The sequence below is a fragment of the Cheilinus undulatus genome, linkage group 15 (genome assembly GCF_018320785.1).
Source record: "Cheilinus undulatus linkage group 15, ASM1832078v1, whole genome shotgun sequence".
In the NCBI taxonomy this organism is placed as follows: domain Eukaryota; kingdom Metazoa; phylum Chordata; class Actinopteri; order Labriformes; family Labridae; genus Cheilinus; species Cheilinus undulatus.
In genome coordinates, this window is record NC_054879.1 from 25090515 (window position 1) to 25107226 (window position 16712).

Consider the following 16712-nt stretch of genomic DNA (forward strand, 5'->3'; position numbering starts at 1 on the left):
AAAAACGAATGGAAAAAGCAAACTTTTAAACTTCATTTTCTTCGTCAATAACTCCTATTTTCTTAAGATTTTCAAAGAAGCTGTTATGATAGTAAAACACTGGCCTATATAAAACATATCTTAAATTCAATAGGCTTACTACACTTTCCATTAATTGCTTTGTCGTTTTACACGCAGACATACTAGCGTTCGAATAGACGATCTTTGTGTTCCGCCCCGGAAGTAGTTCTCTCCTGTGATGTTAGCGTTTTTGTTGTTATGGAAAACAGTACTGCCATTCAGCTCTTCCTTTTCAGATTTCAGTTTTAGAATTGAACCTCTTTACTCTCCTGTTAGTAATGAGAGTGCTTCTAAATGAATACATGACATATAACAGTCATTGAGAAGGGAGATCTGTCTAGTTCTATTTTTTTAATTTTCGCTCTAAAGGTCAGCAAACGATCGAGGCTTCGCAGTAGCCAAGCTAGCAAAAGCTAGCTAACCGACACAAGAAGGAACGGTGAGTGAACTTCGCGTTAGTAAACACAGGCTTACCTTTTATAAAACTACTGAAAGATAAATTTGAACACTAGCTCGTTAATCACCGTTATGTTGTTGTTTCTAATTATAGCATACGCCGAGTGGTACTGGAAGACCAGAAGATCCCCGTTTTATGAACTTATATTTGTTCGACTACCAGATTCAGGATATTCAGCTGCTCATAAAGACTTGCTTTTGATCTAATACTCGATCTAATATCATACTGAATCTAATAGAGTTCGACATTTATGTCGACACGTTGCCTAATATTGTGTTACTTACGTGTACGCGTTAATAGTGGCAGCAGCAGGGTTCAAATGGTCATCGAAAGCCTGGGAAGGTCATGGTATATAAAAATAGCAATCTCCATGCACGGAGAAATTGGAAACATTAAATAAACCCAGAAAGTTCCAGGAAACACCACAACTACCATTTTGTGGAATATTAAGACAGGAACCCCAAATACTGGTATTGAAGTCCCCGAGTCCTGGACAGGAGCGTGTCAGTCTACATATTGTATGTTTGGCCTGCTTTGTAACAGGGAATAAACATTAGGAAATACGCTCACAGACGTAAGAATATATGCGTAATATAAAGTAAAATAGGTGATTCAATGGAAAGCAATTCAGATAGAGACAAACAAGTACATTTAGAACCTAAACTTAAATTTATTGTATGATCTGATGCCATTTTATGCAGATAAACTTCTGTCTTCAAAAGGTCTGTGCTCCAGCCTTAATGTTTCCCAGCGTTTCAGTGAAGGAGTCTTTGCTCTTGATATTCGTCCCATATGTTCCTTTTTGTGGCTCAGGAACTTGGAAAACAAATATCTAGAGGTCCTGTCTTCATTTTTCATAAAATGGTAATTTTCCCAGGTACCTGCATCACACCACTTCCCCAGAAATTGCATGACACTGGAGTGTGATTTGGATCTTTCCTGTGATGTGAACAGAGGTGCTGCGGTTTGTTTGCACCGCCATCAAAATGGTGTATGACCCATGCATCTACCACTATGTTGCTGTAGGCAAAAGAATAGTGAACCCTGATGCTCTGCATTGTTATTTTAACCTTTTTTTGTTGGATTCCTCAACAGCACTGTAAAGAAGAGTTACTGTTTTTATTTCTTGGTACTTTCATATTGATTCTGCAGCTTTTGAGGTAACAGAGGCATTACAGAGGTGAGAATTGGATCTCCTGCTATGCCAAACTCTATTGCATTAATCAAAATGAAAGTCTCATGGTGTCTCAAGCTTCGTTATGATGCTGTTTCAGGAATTCACTGTGAGAACCCCTACAGTTTCTTCTTTACAGCGATACCACCGTAACACTCTGATATCTCCATTGCTGTCAATAATGGGTCAACATTTCACTAATTGCTTTTAGGGGTGAGGGGTATGATAGCAGAGGTCTTAAAGCAGGATGGAATGTGGCATGTCTTCTATTAAGTGTTGAAGTTTTTGGTAAATACTATAAACAGAAGATCAGATCAGTGCTTTGAGGTAGAGTCCAGTTTAATTGCTTTTCAGGTCTGTATCGGGAGTGTCCTGTTAAAATATTTCTCCGTCATTGTGAGATTTGTCGCTTGTCTGTGAGGGCAGGCAGCAGAGGTGGGTGGCTGTTGAGAGGCTTGGGCTCCTCCTGTAATGAAGGAGGTGGAGGAGATGAGCTGCTGAGTGGTGTCATCATGGGTGATACTTTCAGGACATTCTTGTTGTCTATTAAAGCACTGATTAAAGTTTTTGAGGTAGTTAACAAGAGGAAAACCATTTAAAGAGTAGGGGGATTTAAGGCCTCTAGCTGTATGGCCTCTTCTAAGCTAGTTGCCCCTTACCCCTGAATGACTCTCAATTTAATCTCTCCTACAGGTACAGTTTTTAAGGAGCCTTCATCTGCTGCTTTGGGGTTAGAAATTTTCCCAAAATGGATATCAGCATCGCTGTGTCGCTAATTCGAGGCCAGATGGGCACTGTGGTAGAACAAGCAGTGAACGGAGCAGTGGAGACGGTGCTGGCTGAGATGCTCAAAGTGGTTGGAGTCAAATTTGAGGAGCTGAAAAGCCAAGTGGCTCAGATGAAGAGGGACATTGCAGTGTTGCAGAGGGAAAAGTCCCTCAAAGAGAAGGAGAACGACAACATTCGATCCAAGCTGCGCTACACCGAGCTGAAGCTGAAGTACTACAGGCAGGGGGTGGAGGAGGAGCTGCAGCAGAGAGCCTCTGCATCCAATCTGGTCCGTATTCATCCGCCAACATATATTCAGACACAGCGGGGTGGTGCAGGTGTGTCATCTACAGAAACCTCTCCATCATGCTCGACACAGGTCAGGGCCAGTGAAGGGTCACTGACAAGAAACAATCAAGGTAAGTCCCTTTTTTCCAACAATGTGAGATTGCCTTCTTAAGGCTCAGAAGTAACAATTTCAGCATAGTCAGGAGTAACATTTTCCCCATGCACAACACAACTTTGTTGACTTGTACAATAAATCTGTCTTTTTTTTGTATGAAATCCCAGAGTTCACCTCTCCACATACCAAGAGGAGGCGCAATGTCAGAGTCCACAGTCAGTCAGACGTTGCCAGCTCTGAACCGTCTGATCCACTTCTTCCTGCTTTGCTTCCTGTGAACACAGGAGCAGAATGTGTGGACAGCAGCACAGGTACAGAGCCAAGGGTTCCAGATGACTGAAAGTTTGTGTTTCTTTACTTTAGTGCCCTTTCACTGCCTCTAACTTGTATCTCTTTCTTATTAGATACTTGATTTAATCTTATTGTTTGTATTTTAACAGAAATAAATCCTTAATAGTTCAAGCAATTGCCCTAAAAAAGTACAGCTAGCCATGGTTTAGTCACCAACAGCATCTCCTTTGTTGCCACTGAAATAAAGTTAGGACCTTCTAAATGAACTTTTGTATTGTTAAGCTGAAAAAAAGAAACAGACAGTGGACCAAATTTGGACAAGACAGTGTAGCAGGAAAGAGACAAGGTTTTGCAAAAAAAGCCAGGTCAATTGATAATATTATTGGTAGCTTGGCTGATGACGTGCATCCATAGTTCACTTAACTGTACTGGTAGTTTGGATACTTACTTTAGCTTGCTTGTTTCTATTTTTATCTACCTAAAAAAGTTTGAGCCTGACCCAATACATCTTTGTTTGTGCAGTTTTGTTTGGTGCCATTGAGCAAGACCCAACTCAGAGTCAGGATGACGACCAGGAGGAGTGTGAGTGGGCTATCACTGTGGAGCCACAAGCAGAAGCCATGGATGCTGGCATCATTGATGCTTCTCATAGTCAGACTCTAAATCAGGACTCAGAGAAGCTGTCAGGTGAAGGCTCCTTGTCTCCAGATGGATCCACCCAGGCTGACAGCTCCACTCTGCCCTCTGCTGCTACACAGGTAACATGACAACAACAGAGCCTCTGAATTAGTGTGAAAGTACCACAGAAGGACCAAATGTCAGATCTTAAATTCTTTCTCCATGACTCCAGTTGTGTTGTCATAAAAACACTTTTAAGCAATTATATAAGAATGTTTTGGGTGCCTGTTTCATGTTTGACAGAGCTGACACCTTCATATAGAGACTAAAGTCCTCCATGCACTGTCAGCAGAATTGATTCCTGACACCTTGGCTATTTAGTGCTTGTCGTCTCACATTTTCTCGCCCCTTATTTCCAGTCTGTCATAGATTGATGGAGATATCACTGAGGTCCTTCCTGAACCCCTTGTTGTATTGCAGATGAAGCATGAACCCCAGCAGCAGAAGGAGCAGGATGTGATCTGTATCAAAGAGGAGCCAGAGGAGGAGCAGGAGGTAACAGCTGCCCTGCTGCTGGACTGTCAGTTGCATCAGAGTCTTCCTCCTGAATCAGAGGTACATTTTGGATAAATATCTTGTATAAACTGATCAATTCTGCAGTCTCTGCACATTATTTATGCTTTGCTTTATCATTAGCAAAGTGAATTCTTTGTTGTTACAGTTTTACACTTTATCAAACAAGGGTAGTTTTGCCAGTTAGAAGAGGACAGAACTAGTTATTTTTTCTTATTTTCAGTGGTAAATTGACTCTAGTTATTTGATTTTCTTTCAGGTTTAAAAGTCAAACAGCTATAATTAAAGATGCAATAATTAGATGTTTTAATGGTACAGATAAAGTCAGTTATTTACAATTTCATGGTTCTGATTAATATGGGTCATTGATTTAACATCATTGCATAAAGTCATGGGAACATTCTTTGTTTTAATATTGTCTTAAACTTTTCTAAACAAGGGAATTTTGAAAATACTTGAATAAGCCAAGGGGAGACTGAACTTGTAGTAATAAGTTGATTGAATTGATTTTTAATCTGTCTAAAGTTTTATATTCCATAAAAGCAAACAATCAACTTTATTGATCTTGTAGGTGTAAAGTAGTGATTGGAATATTGCTTTTAGCTTTCAATTTTAAGCTGATCTGCACAAAATCCAGGGGCAAATTAGCATAAAAATATAGTACAAATGAGAACAAGAACAAAGTGTTGCTGAGCATTTGCATTTAAATAACTATGGCATTTTATAGCTTAGCTGATAGTAAAACTGGCCAATCTCTACTTTTATAGTCGTGATAGTATTTAGCATATTTGGTAAGGTGTTCAGTTTTATGCTTGGTAATTGGTCCTCTTTCTGTCCTTTAGGCTAAACCCCCTGTGGCAGAGTGGTCAGAGCATCAAGAAAACCAGAGAAACCCCCCCGCAGCCTTCAGCACAGCTGGAACAAGCTCATGTGAGTACATCTGTGTTGAAATATGCCAGAACATTCTGCAGAGTTTTAGCTGCTTTCCTGATTTTAAAGGCTGAACAGTTAATTTGTTTTTATTACAATGATGCATTTCTTCTGCTTATTCCTCTTTCACCAAAGAGTCTTATTTCTGTTATAAATACAGATTTGTTGTATCTAACTAATATCTTAGAGATCAAATATTTAGATTGTATAGTATTTTTTAATCATTAAAAAATCAAACATCTGCAACCCTTCCTATATCTTTACTTTCAGATGTGATGCCTCAGCCAGCAGCTTCTCTGCCTTCAGTGGCATCATTACAGCCCATCAACCCTTCTCACCAGGTGGATCCTACCTGGACCAATGACCTCACCCTTTATGAGGAATACAAACTCCGCAGGAACGAGCTCCGCCGGATAAACCAGAGCAGACGGCGAGAGTTGGAGAAAATGCTGCCTCAGCCTCTGCTGGCAGATCTGGTGAGTTGACAAAAGGGAAGACAGACTTCACGTACTTTTACAATTATATATATATATATTAAAGGGCCTATATGTAACTTTTCTGCTTTCACACTTCCCATTTTTGAGTTATATTGGCGCGCACTTTATCCTGATGTGAAGAACGAGGCTCTTTCTTTCTTCCTTGTTTCTTCCTTACAATGGAAAAGGCTGCTTCCGCGAGTAAATGACCAGCTAGCTCAACCGAAACATCAACACAAAGTCAGCCTTCACATAAAAAAACAAGATAGTTTTATCTGCTGAAGCCCGTCAAGCTAAACGAGAGCTTGACCTACACAGGGGGAAATAAAGGGTAAATATCAGTGGAGCATTTGAGAAATGGAGGGAGCTTTGCTCTGTGCTTGGGATAAATACTGATCCAGAGAATGCCGTCTTTCTGAAGAAAAGGTAGGGCATGACTTCAGACCATGAAATACAATGTAGTGTTTTATCTTCTATAAAATGTATGCGAAATTACGTTAGCTTGCTTACGAAGATGCTATGCAAATAACACTAACATCATGTTGCTCATTTGGTGTTTTATTTTGTTATTTCACTTACCTCCTCTGTATACATGGTGCCAGTAAATCACCTTGGTCTGAGTGTGTATCAGCTGATAAACCAGAGGCCCAATCATGTGCAAGGAGTGCACCGTTGTGGACAAGTAACACAATACTGTCGTAGTTTGCCTACTGCCTGGCGGTGTAGCTACACTGATTTTTTCTAAAAGTTACATATACATGTAGCCCCTTTTACTAATCTGTCTGACTTTTTTTTGTTGAAGGTGCGAGAGCGTAGAGAAAAGACCAGGCTGAGGGTCGCCAGATGGAGGGCGAAAAGGAAACTCCAGGCCGGTTTGAACCAGATTCAGGTAGGTGAAAACTTACAAAGCCATGCTCTTGTTTGGAATAAATTTTATTCAGGGTTCCTTCAAATCCTTGAAAAGTCTTCATAAACTTCTGAAATTAAGGCCATAAAAAGTCTGTAAATGCCTTGATTTTACTGAGGATGTCTCTCCCCACATAAATAACATCACCAACATATCTATTGGCTTAATAATAAATATCAGTGGTAGTTCTGTTGGTCTGTTGGCTTATTTCCTGCTATTTTATTTCATTTATTATAAGGAAGATGCCTTAAAGAGGCATTTCAGCTGTTTTCAGGGTGGTTTAAGATGCTGTACAACAGTTTACAAAGGAAAAGAAGGTCTCAAAGTTGAAGAATGTGCTCTCTCACTTTGGAAGTGAGTTCAGTCTTGGTACCAAAATATCAAACATGCCAGAAATCCATCCGCAGGAGCAGCTGGTTGGGCTGTGGTCAGGCTGGGGCCAGTGTCCCCGTGTACACAGCATGACAAACAACACACTAGACATTAGACTGAAAGTCACCTAGACTTCCAAGTGAGTTAAGCAACTCAAAATTTGTGCCTGAATCTGCTGAAAATCTCACAGTGTAAGCTGGCTTTGGTTTGGTCTTGACTGCAGCTCTAGCTGTCAGTGTGTGAAACCTTAAGTAAGAGCTGATAGTCCTCTGTAAGGTCACAGGTCAATTCACGACCTAATTGGATGGTATCCTCTACATGGTGTAGTTTGAATAATTAACAAGCTTCAACCCACAGACCTTCATCAGTCTGAGGACTTGGGTATCGGTGACTTCCTCCTGCAAAAACTGAGCCGTATTTGTTTTGCTCTCTTTTAGGCTGAGGGTGGCGCTGTCGGCGTGTCTCAAACTGGGTTTCCCATCAACAATCAGGAGCAGCAGCTCAGAGGTAAGAGAAGTCTCAACTAAATTTAATGTTGTTTTTCATGTTTCACTCCTCTGAAGTGAATGTGGATTATTGGTCAACATACAGACGCTCCTTGATCTGTAACGGATCCAGCGATTGTGGTTGTTATTGTTTGTGTTTTTAAGTCAAAATGATGAAACCTGTTTTGATTGTTTTTTGTAATCTGGTCATAATAGCTGTATAATTTATTTCCTCATCTGACAAGTCCTATATTGTCTTTATTAATTTTTTGTTAGACTGAGTCCAATGAAAATTGTTGATAAAGCATTTGTAAAAATTAAATCATGTCATGTTTCAGCTTCGTCCTCTAGCGGTCAGCAGAGACAGACTTCATCGCTGCCTCAGCCTGGCAGCTTCCTCAACAACATGTCCAACACGCTGCCCTTCATACCCTCCACCTCCTCCTCCTCATCTCTGCACCCAAACAGCTCCAGTATGACTCTTCATCAGCAAACCGTCACATCATCATCTTCCTCCTCTTCCTACCCGCAGGCCAGCTTTTCACAGCAGGAAATGTCTCTTTTAGACTCAGATATCATCCAGTGCCGCATTTAAAACCAGAGATTTAAGGACAAGAGTGTAAAAATGGTCTGTAGGTTATAATTCCAGCCATCAAAATGGAGCTGGGCTAATCTAACAGTTTGTTTATAAAATATTTGTCTGATTTGCAGAGAATTGATCACAAAACAGGACACCCTGCATGTTTGATGTTATTTATTGAGCAGAGATTAAAATATTTCACTCCATAGTGATAAAACTTTAAGGCACAAGATCTTTAACAGTATATACAGACAAAAAATCACTAGTTTTAAGAACTCTTTATCCAAATTTTACATCAGTTACACAAAATATAAAGCACTGAAATACCAAAATTTTACCAAATGTGATGCATCCAAATACAGAATCACTTATTAACCAAATGTTAGAATTCATGTCATTTTTAAGCTTCACTGTATTTAAATGTGTAAGTAGACACCTTTAAAACATGTATCATTCCTTACATGTGTGCTTTTAGTGTATTTGAAAGTGAATTTTATGTGGTTTTCATGAAACATGTTGCCAAATGGACAAATTCTCATCATTAGTCAGACCGTCTTTCAAATGTTGGAAATAAGCGTTGACCTAAAGATGTCACTGTGGGTTTCATTTTTGATGTGTAATGCACCACACAGAAAGAGTCAAACTGGCACAACTTGCAGTGCAGATTTATAAAAGCCAACTTGAAATCAAGTGTTTGAGGCGGCAACAATCTCCAAAAAAAGGATCCTGAAGGGACTGGTTACTTGTTTTTTTTTTTTGGTTTTTTTTTTCCAAGTAGGGTTAAAATGAGTATAATATGCTCACCTGTACCTGGATTTAGGAGCTCAAAATGATGTTACCTGAGGAGTGTTCCTGTTAGTCTAAGACTGAAAGACAAAGTGTACATGCATGTACATTTTCAATGATTATTCAGAGAAAAAATTGCTGCAGGTCATTTTAGCAGCTTATTTAATTTGGATATTCTAAAGATAGCTTTAATATTAAAGCATGCAGGATAGGCTGATAATATATTTGTTTTAGGATCATCCTTTGTGTGCAGTGCATTCACAAAATGCTTCTCAATTGAGTTTGCATCTTAGAGTACAGCCTCTTGCCAATTTATGCCACCTCTGTGCTTTGTAAACTGATCAGATACCTAGAAGTTTGTTGAGGTTAATAACGGTTAATGTTACTGAAATGTCTGTGCATGAAAATATCACCAACTTGCAGAAACATTCACAACAAAGATGCTTTCATTGTGTGGTTCAACTCACTGAATAAAAACATGGCTGACAGATCCAAATGGGGTCCTGTTAATTTGGATTTAAGAACACTATGTTTGTTAATTAATTCAAACTGGATGCAGAAATAGAGATCCCTGTGTTTCCAGGCACAAATTTCTAAATCTACAGCATGTACAGTTTTTGTCCGTGTTATCCACTGATGATCTTCTGAGAAATGGCTCCAGGCATTGTGTAGAAGAGCAGAGTGAGGAATGACGCAATAATGAGCAGAATGAGGCCGATGATGATGTACTTCTTGTAGTTTTTCCAGATGAGGTGGAAGAAACACTTGAATGGATTAACAAACCAGGAGAAGGAGGTATCTGGACGACTGAGGGAGAAATAAAAAAGATTTGTAAAAAGAGAAGCCTGCCTTTGGCCAACAGTAGAAACTTCTCTGTCAACACTTTTTAGGATTAGAAATAAAAAAAGTAAATAACATCCTGCTTTCTTAATTTATAAAAAGAGTCAAATTTTACAAAGGTCTTCATAAGGAACTTTCCTGGCTTTTAATTCTTGTCATTGTGCAGGATTTAGGCTAAGACCACAAACATTAAAGTGACTGGGTCTCGGCAGCTCTTCTGAAAAGACTTATGCAGATTTCAAAAATATTTTGATTGCCACACATAGGGTGCTAATGGCTCAGAGCAATAGCCCTCATTCACCAAAAGTTTTCAGCAAAGAACAAAATATTAAGAACACTGACATACATTAGAGTGCTGTTATGAGAGGACTAAATGTTCAGTTTTGCACACATCAGCACTCAAAATGATCGATGAGGAATGACAATAAAATAGAATGTTTACTTCTAACTCTGATGTCTTTTTTTTTTTAAGATTTATTTCTGGCCATTTTGCCTTTATTTGATAAGACAGTGGATAGTGTCGGAAACGGAAGAGAGCAGGGAGAGACACAGGAAATAGTGCCACAGGCTGGATTCGAACCCTGGTCACATGCGCACATGGCGCGTGCACCAACCACTCGACTACCAGTGAGCCATAACTTTGATTTCTTTTATTAATTATTTAACCCTTTATGTGTCTAAACAATATGCAAAAGTGCATGTTTAAATATTGTCAGGTATTAATTAAAACTTGTAGTGTTTAAACTTACACGAAAAATTATGACTGCAAACGTAGTTATATCGTGTGACACTTGTGTTTTAAATAAGTAATATGTAAGAATAAAATAAAGTAGAAGTCTATCAAAAAAATTAATCAAAAAATCAGTTTACCAATTGAAATTATCAATAAAAATCTATCTTCATACATGGGTATGTGTTTCAATGATGTTCCATCATTTTAAAACAAATGTATATTTAAATCAAACTATGCACTAAAGACAAGACCCCCACCCACAACAAGTAGATGTTTTTCAATCCATCCTGAATGCATCATTTTCTTTTTACAGCATGATGCATGGCATTTCTTATAAATTCACTTGTCTGAGCCAGTGATTTCATCTATTTAATATGTTTGGAGTTATATTTTCTATCCACCAGAGTTGCTGAAAATAGAATTAAATCTTTCTCCTTTGGTGTCATTTGGAGCAGCACTAAACCCACTTCAGAAGTATTTCAAAGTACTGTGGTTGTTTTTACAGTTTATCCTAATTTGAATATTACCAATATTTTTGTTTCTTCTCCCCTCACACCTGTGTGCCTTCTGTGTTTGCACACTACCCTGCAGTCAAACCCTTATATGGGCATAAAAGGGGTATTTCTCTATGCTTATTAGGAGAACATTATACAAACCTCCAGCTTAAGAGGCCCTGTTATTTATCAATTTAAGAAAACAATTCAGCAGGCTAAGAATGAAGCCTGCTAAAGTGTCACCATTGAGCAAACCCAACCCTTTGATTTGTTAAAAATAAAATGTCACCTAGTTCTTCTGTTCTTACTTTGGTTTTGGCAGCGGCTCCGGCTCTTTTCTTGCTTTCCCAACTGGATTTTTCTCCGCCTCCTCATGTGTCACAAGATGGAACTCTGCCTCCACTTTCCCCTGATGGATCAAAAGCAAAACAATGTCTGACAATCCAGTACAAAATAAACCCCAACAGCTATCCAGACTCACACAAAACCAGCTTTACTTGATTATAAAGTGTATGTCCTATAACTAGGATTTCTCTGGTAATGTTTTACTGCAGGATGAAGGTGAAGTCAACTCAAAGTGAACAAGTAACATCTGGGGGCTGGGCTGCCAATTTGCTGATTCACTCCATTGTCCAGTAGGTGGGAGTAACCTTGTTTAAGCAACACTCAAGCAGAAAAAGAAGAAAAAAATTCACTGAGCCATCTGAGCTTGATCAGTCTATCAATTTCTGTGATTTTAACTTTTGTGGAGCTCCACTTATGTTTTTGAAATCATAAAGTAAGGCTGAAGTGTTATAATGCCTAGAATTGCATATTTGCTCTGATTATAATAAGTCTGCAGCTCTATAATATTGTTCAAATCCTAAAAAATGCATTCATCTTTCCACATATGTGGGCAGAGCTTGACAAACTTCTGTTTTTCTGCTTTGGCTGTTTATGAAAAAGTAGTAGAGAGAAGAAACCATGCATCCAATTACAATACTCAAGAAACCACACAACTGTCTGACACTGAAAAGCCAAGCATTTGAAGGTTGTTCAAACAATGTGTTAACTTGAAGATCCTGAATTTCAGCTCTATTTTCTGAGTTGATTGAACATATCTTTAGTTTTAAGTAAAAAGTACTCAATCACTTATTTTTTTGTCATTGTGCTTAAATGATTTGACAATCATCCCTTAATCTGCAGTTTTCCTCGAATGTCTTTTGGCATTTGACACTCAAAAGGTCACACTCAATATCAAGTTTACTTAACTGAAGTCAGAAAGTTCTTCTACCTAGTTTTTAAGGCAATTGCTGTGGATAATTTTTTTAAACAAAGGTTTACTAACTGGGTTTTACAGTGTATGTGTGCTCACCGTCAGCTCTCCAGACTTGCTGAAAGGCCACCAGCCTCTTGCTCTCTTCTGCTGGAAGATGGAGATTTTCTCCGTCCCGTCTGTCAACATGTCTAGCTTACACACCTTGGCCGTCTTTGCCCCCCGAGGGAAACCATGCAGGTCCAACTCCACCGTACCTGCAGGAAATCAGACACTTCAAATACTGTATGTAGAAAACACAGGGCTGCAGATACATGTGAAGAAGTGTTAACACAAATCACACACCAAGAAAGTCGTCTGAGGAGAGCGTCTCAAAGTCCCAGACCTGCATGATGAGGATGGCAGGGAGTTTCTGTTCGGTTTTATCCAAGGAGAAAATGTGCTCTCTTTTCTGCACCACCACAACCTGAAAGAGAGGAGTTAACAAGTATATAAACAATTATCATGTTGCAATTCAAATTCCAAGAAACACAAGCTAGTCTTCTCTAATCTGGTCAAAAACCATCCCAACCCTTCCTTTTCTTGACCCACAACTCAACCTCCTCCATCTGGCATTGTCCCTTATGACAGGTATAAAACCACCAGGTGGTAGTTCTAGTTTGGCCTGTTTTCATAAAGCTTCATTTCATAAATCCAATACATGTTGACAGAAACACCACATAACATCAGCCAAATTTTTAAAACTTTTAAGATCACCCTTATTTGAGCAGGGTTTGAGGTGTATCCTAAAGTCAGTACCTTCTCAGCAGGCATATAGAAGAAGGGGAAGACAAAACGCCAGTTGAAGTTTCCTTCTCCAGTCAGAGAGTTGTAGTGGACGTCTGTCTCCTGTCGGTCATCCTCCAAACCTTTCAACCAGCTGAAGAGAGAAGTTAAAGAAAGCAGCATTTATCAAGAGATCTACCTCTATTTCTACTTGTTTCTTTAGTAGAGAATGCATGTTTTTTGAGTAGGCAAACTAGATGAGATCCTGATACAAATATCTGAGTTTGCACCAAAAGGACAGTTTTATATTCACATTTACCCCTTGATGTAGATGTCACTGGACTGTTGACCGGTCAGGAAGTTGCTATCCTCCAGGATCACGTCTTCTGTGTTCCAGATGATGATTCGCAACTCGTACCTGAGCAGAAACCATGTAGGTTTCAGTTTTGAGATTTAAAACTCCAAAAGATGTCTAAATTCTCCTTAGATTTTATATTTCTTTTAAGACTTTTATCCTTACAAACCTAGCATTTGTTAAAGTTTTTTTTTAATTTATGTACAAGCTTTTTCAAATTAGTTGCCTGTTTTTAAAATAAATTTTGCAGTAACATTATACAGGGTATCTGTATCAAGTATATGTATGTCAAATATTTGGTGAGCGACACAGTTTTGATCATTTTGCTTCTATTTACCACCAGAATGGGTATGAAAGAAAATACCCAAAATGTGACTGAAATGTAGACTTTCAACTTTGATTGATACAAAATTATATCATTTACCATTTAGAAAATACAACCATTTTATGCAGGACATCTCCATTATCACAGGCAAATAATTGGATGATTAACTAAGGGGGCATTTTCATGGCCAGATGTGGTCTGTTCCTAAGATATTCCAAGCCAAATAAAGGAGGTAAAATGCCTCCAGATGATTTCAAGTATGTATTTGTATTTTGCAGCTGTTTAACTGGAGCTATTGATATGAAATCAAGATGGTATCAAGGAGAGAGCTTTTACCCTTTCGGTTTTCGAGGTGAAATATCTGCTGAAGGTCCTGGATGAGGCAAGTCCATGGGAAACATGTCTACCCACATCTGGACCTGACCCTATACAAACACAGTCACAAGGCAAATCGCAAAAGAGGTTTAATAGTATGCGTCACAACAAGCAAACTGTATGACATACAAAATTGTATTTTACTTTACTTTGGACACCGTAAATGTTCTTTCCTTATTAATAGGATAACAGTACAGGCCAACAGCAGTAGTATGACTTGTCATTATTGCAGTCTATCTATTCTATCTATGGATCTCTTTGTCCGATGTATGGAGTACCTGGTCCATGCCGGGCCGAGCCTTGTGGTACAGTGTCCTGGTCTCGATGTGTTCAGGTATCAGTTTACATCCCACAGCAGGAATCTCTGACCAGCGGTGAAGGACCTTCAGAGACAGATGTTCATAATTCTCCACCGGCTGGTCTGAGACACATCAGAAACTTTAATGTCACACAGTCATTATTCATTATTACATGAACACATTAATTTGACTGATGCTGGAACACTGCACTGTATATTTGATTTGTAACATTCCTTCATTGATTTCCTTTAGAGCCTGGTGAAATGCTTTGATGTAGCCATGCTGTGCCTAATTTTATCCCGTTCTCATGAGGCAGTTACTGTGTTTTACAAGTGTTAGATGTTGTGTACTTTATTGTCCTTTAACTCACTTTTTGCTCTTGTTGTTGCCAAACTGAAAACGACCAAATTGAGGTATTAAAAGAGTTGTTTGTATCATATTGTTGTTTATTGTATCGTACCATATCATAATATCATATTGCATCCTATCCTAATATCTAACATTGACATAATGTATCAAGTTAAATCGTATCACATTATATCGTATCAAATCACTCTGCAATATTGTATCTAATATCATCTATAGCTACAATATCATAATACTTTATTGTATCATATCATATCTATCATATTGTATTTATGATTTCGTATCATATTGTGTCATATTCTATCATATTGGATTGTACTGAACCACATTGAATTGTATTGCATTAATTATATCTATTCATAATAAACAATTCTGTGTTATGTGGAATCCTTTCATATCTTACCCTATCAGACGCCTCATATGATATTGTATCATTTTATGTCATATCATATTGTATTGAATCATTTCATATTGAATCTAATCGTGCCAAATCAAATTGTACCAAATTGTGTCATATCATATAACATCAAATTTATCATCTTATCAAATCGAAACTTATCAAATCTAATCAGTAATATGTGGAATTGTGTCACATCTTATCTCATTGAATTGTACTGTATCACATTGTGTCATAGTGTAATGTGTCATATTGCGTTGTATTGTATTGTACTGTTTGATGTGCCTTCTCTATACCAAAGAAAATAAAGGAGCAGGAAATGGTCCGCCACTTGCTACACAATATTAGTTCTTTTTTAGCTGTTAGTTGTGTTTGCTGGTGATGTGTGACTGTGTGAGACTGAGAGAGAGGTTGTGTTGCTGCCTGTGGAAATTTGAAGTGTAAAATTGAGACACTAGATCTGACTTCAAAGGAAACTCCTCTGACATCAGTCGTCACAGTGTCTGTGTTTAACTCACACCTTACTGGTAAACCTGTTGTGGGGAAAATCTGAGCTGATATTGTCACTGAGTGGTTACCTTCATCCATGAAGAGCGTCTTCCCAGTGAAAACTTTATCAGCCACAATGATTCGTCCTGGTCTGAAATGAGGACCGTCCACGCAGTTCTCTTTACACAGCTTAGCTAGCAGCTCTGACGGCTTCAAACAGTCCCTCCAGGCGTTATAACCTTCACTAATACACACACACAGAAGAGGCATAGTCAGTTGTTTTAACAATTAATTGGCAAATGTATAATTCAATGGTATATTTTGAAATGTTTCTCTAAAAGAGAGTCTCTCCTCTTCCTCTTTGAATTGAATACATTTATTCCCCTTGTGTTGGTATTAGATGGCAAACAGCCTGACTTACAGGCTGTACTCAGTGGGGAGTCCACAGGTGGCTCTGTGGCGGCTGTAGAAGCGGTTCTCCAGATCAATGCGAGTCTCTCCTATCAGGTCGTCCCCTCCTACCAAGTCGTAGTCATAGATCAGCACTGACAGCAGAGACTCTTTAGGAAATGAAGCCTGAATCTCAAAAGATCTAGAAAGAAAGAATGAGAAAGAAAATCAAATGTATTTGAATGGAGCATTTAAGCACCATGGTAGTTCAATGTGCTTCACAGAGGACGAGAACATCATAACAATGAAGGGAAGGGAAGCCTAAACAGGTCTGATCCAGGCTATAAACATCAACGAAAGATAAAAAATAAGCTTTGAGTGGTTGTGTACCTGCCAAACACAGGATTGAGCTGTTTGGGGATGTAGTTGTCTCTATCCTTGATTTCATGCTTGCCCAGACGAAGAACAACGTAAGGGTCCGCTTTACCATCAGGATCAGCTGGGTGCAGGTTAGAGGCCTAGAGACAGAAGAGGAAACACTAAATACTATGTAGAAATAAAGAACAGCTGTGTGGTCTCATACAAGAGGATTAATAGTTCAAAGTTCATTTAAAAACTTAGCCTAGTTCTCCTGGTGAATATATTCTGGATTCCAACAAACATTGCAATGCTGCTGGTAATATGGTTGTAAAGGAGCGTTGTTCAGCTTAAATACTAAAGCTCTAGATGACTGAAAATATGACAAGACT

General features: G+C 38.6%; 2 protein-coding genes across 2 annotated transcripts in view; one reads left to right on the top strand and one right to left on the bottom strand.

Moving 5' to 3' along the window:
* The first annotated feature begins 250 nt into the window (after nt 1-250).
* On the top strand, nt 251-9373 carry si:ch211-67e16.4. Its single transcript, XM_041807634.1, has 10 exons — nt 251-499; nt 2385-2878; nt 3030-3173; nt 3676-3911; nt 4252-4386; nt 5187-5274; nt 5545-5750; nt 6553-6639; nt 7467-7536; nt 7853-9373. Exons 2-10 carry the CDS (start codon nt 2440-2442, stop codon nt 8107-8109), a joined length of 1662 nt encoding a protein of 553 aa, XP_041663568.1. The 5' UTR covers nt 251-499; nt 2385-2439; the 3' UTR covers nt 8110-9373.
* Nucleotides 9374-9492: 119 nt separating this feature from the next.
* The window catches only part of fer1l6 (fer-1 like family member 6), a 34135-nt gene continuing 26915 nt past the window's right edge, over nt 9493-16712 (bottom strand). Inside the window, exons 36-46 of the mRNA XM_041807633.1 lie at nt 16354-16481; nt 15995-16165; nt 15663-15817; nt 14301-14443; nt 13984-14072; nt 13287-13385; nt 13001-13121; nt 12548-12668; nt 12302-12459; nt 11256-11356; nt 9493-9687 (exon numbers count right to left, since the gene is read on the bottom strand). Coding sequence (XP_041663567.1) covers nt 9507-9687; nt 11256-11356; nt 12302-12459; nt 12548-12668; nt 13001-13121; nt 13287-13385; nt 13984-14072; nt 14301-14443; nt 15663-15817; nt 15995-16165; nt 16354-16481 — 1467 coding nt within the window. The 3' untranslated portion in view covers nt 9493-9506. The remainder of the gene's footprint in view (nt 9688-11255; nt 11357-12301; nt 12460-12547; nt 12669-13000; nt 13122-13286; nt 13386-13983; nt 14073-14300; nt 14444-15662; nt 15818-15994; nt 16166-16353; nt 16482-16712) is intronic.

Excerpts from the sequence above, each read along its gene's own strand:
- si:ch211-67e16.4 (XM_041807634.1), top strand. The coding sequence starts at position 2,440 with ATGGATATCAGCATCGCTGTGTCGCTAATTCGAGGCCAGATGGGCACT. Across the intron at positions 2,879-3,029 it reads ACTGACAAGAAACAATCAAG|AGTTCACCTCTCCACATACC; the intron begins GTAAGTCCCTTT and ends ATGAAATCCCAG. Across the intron at positions 3,912-4,251 it reads TGCCCTCTGCTGCTACACAG|ATGAAGCATGAACCCCAGCA; the intron begins GTAACATGACAA and ends GTTGTATTGCAG.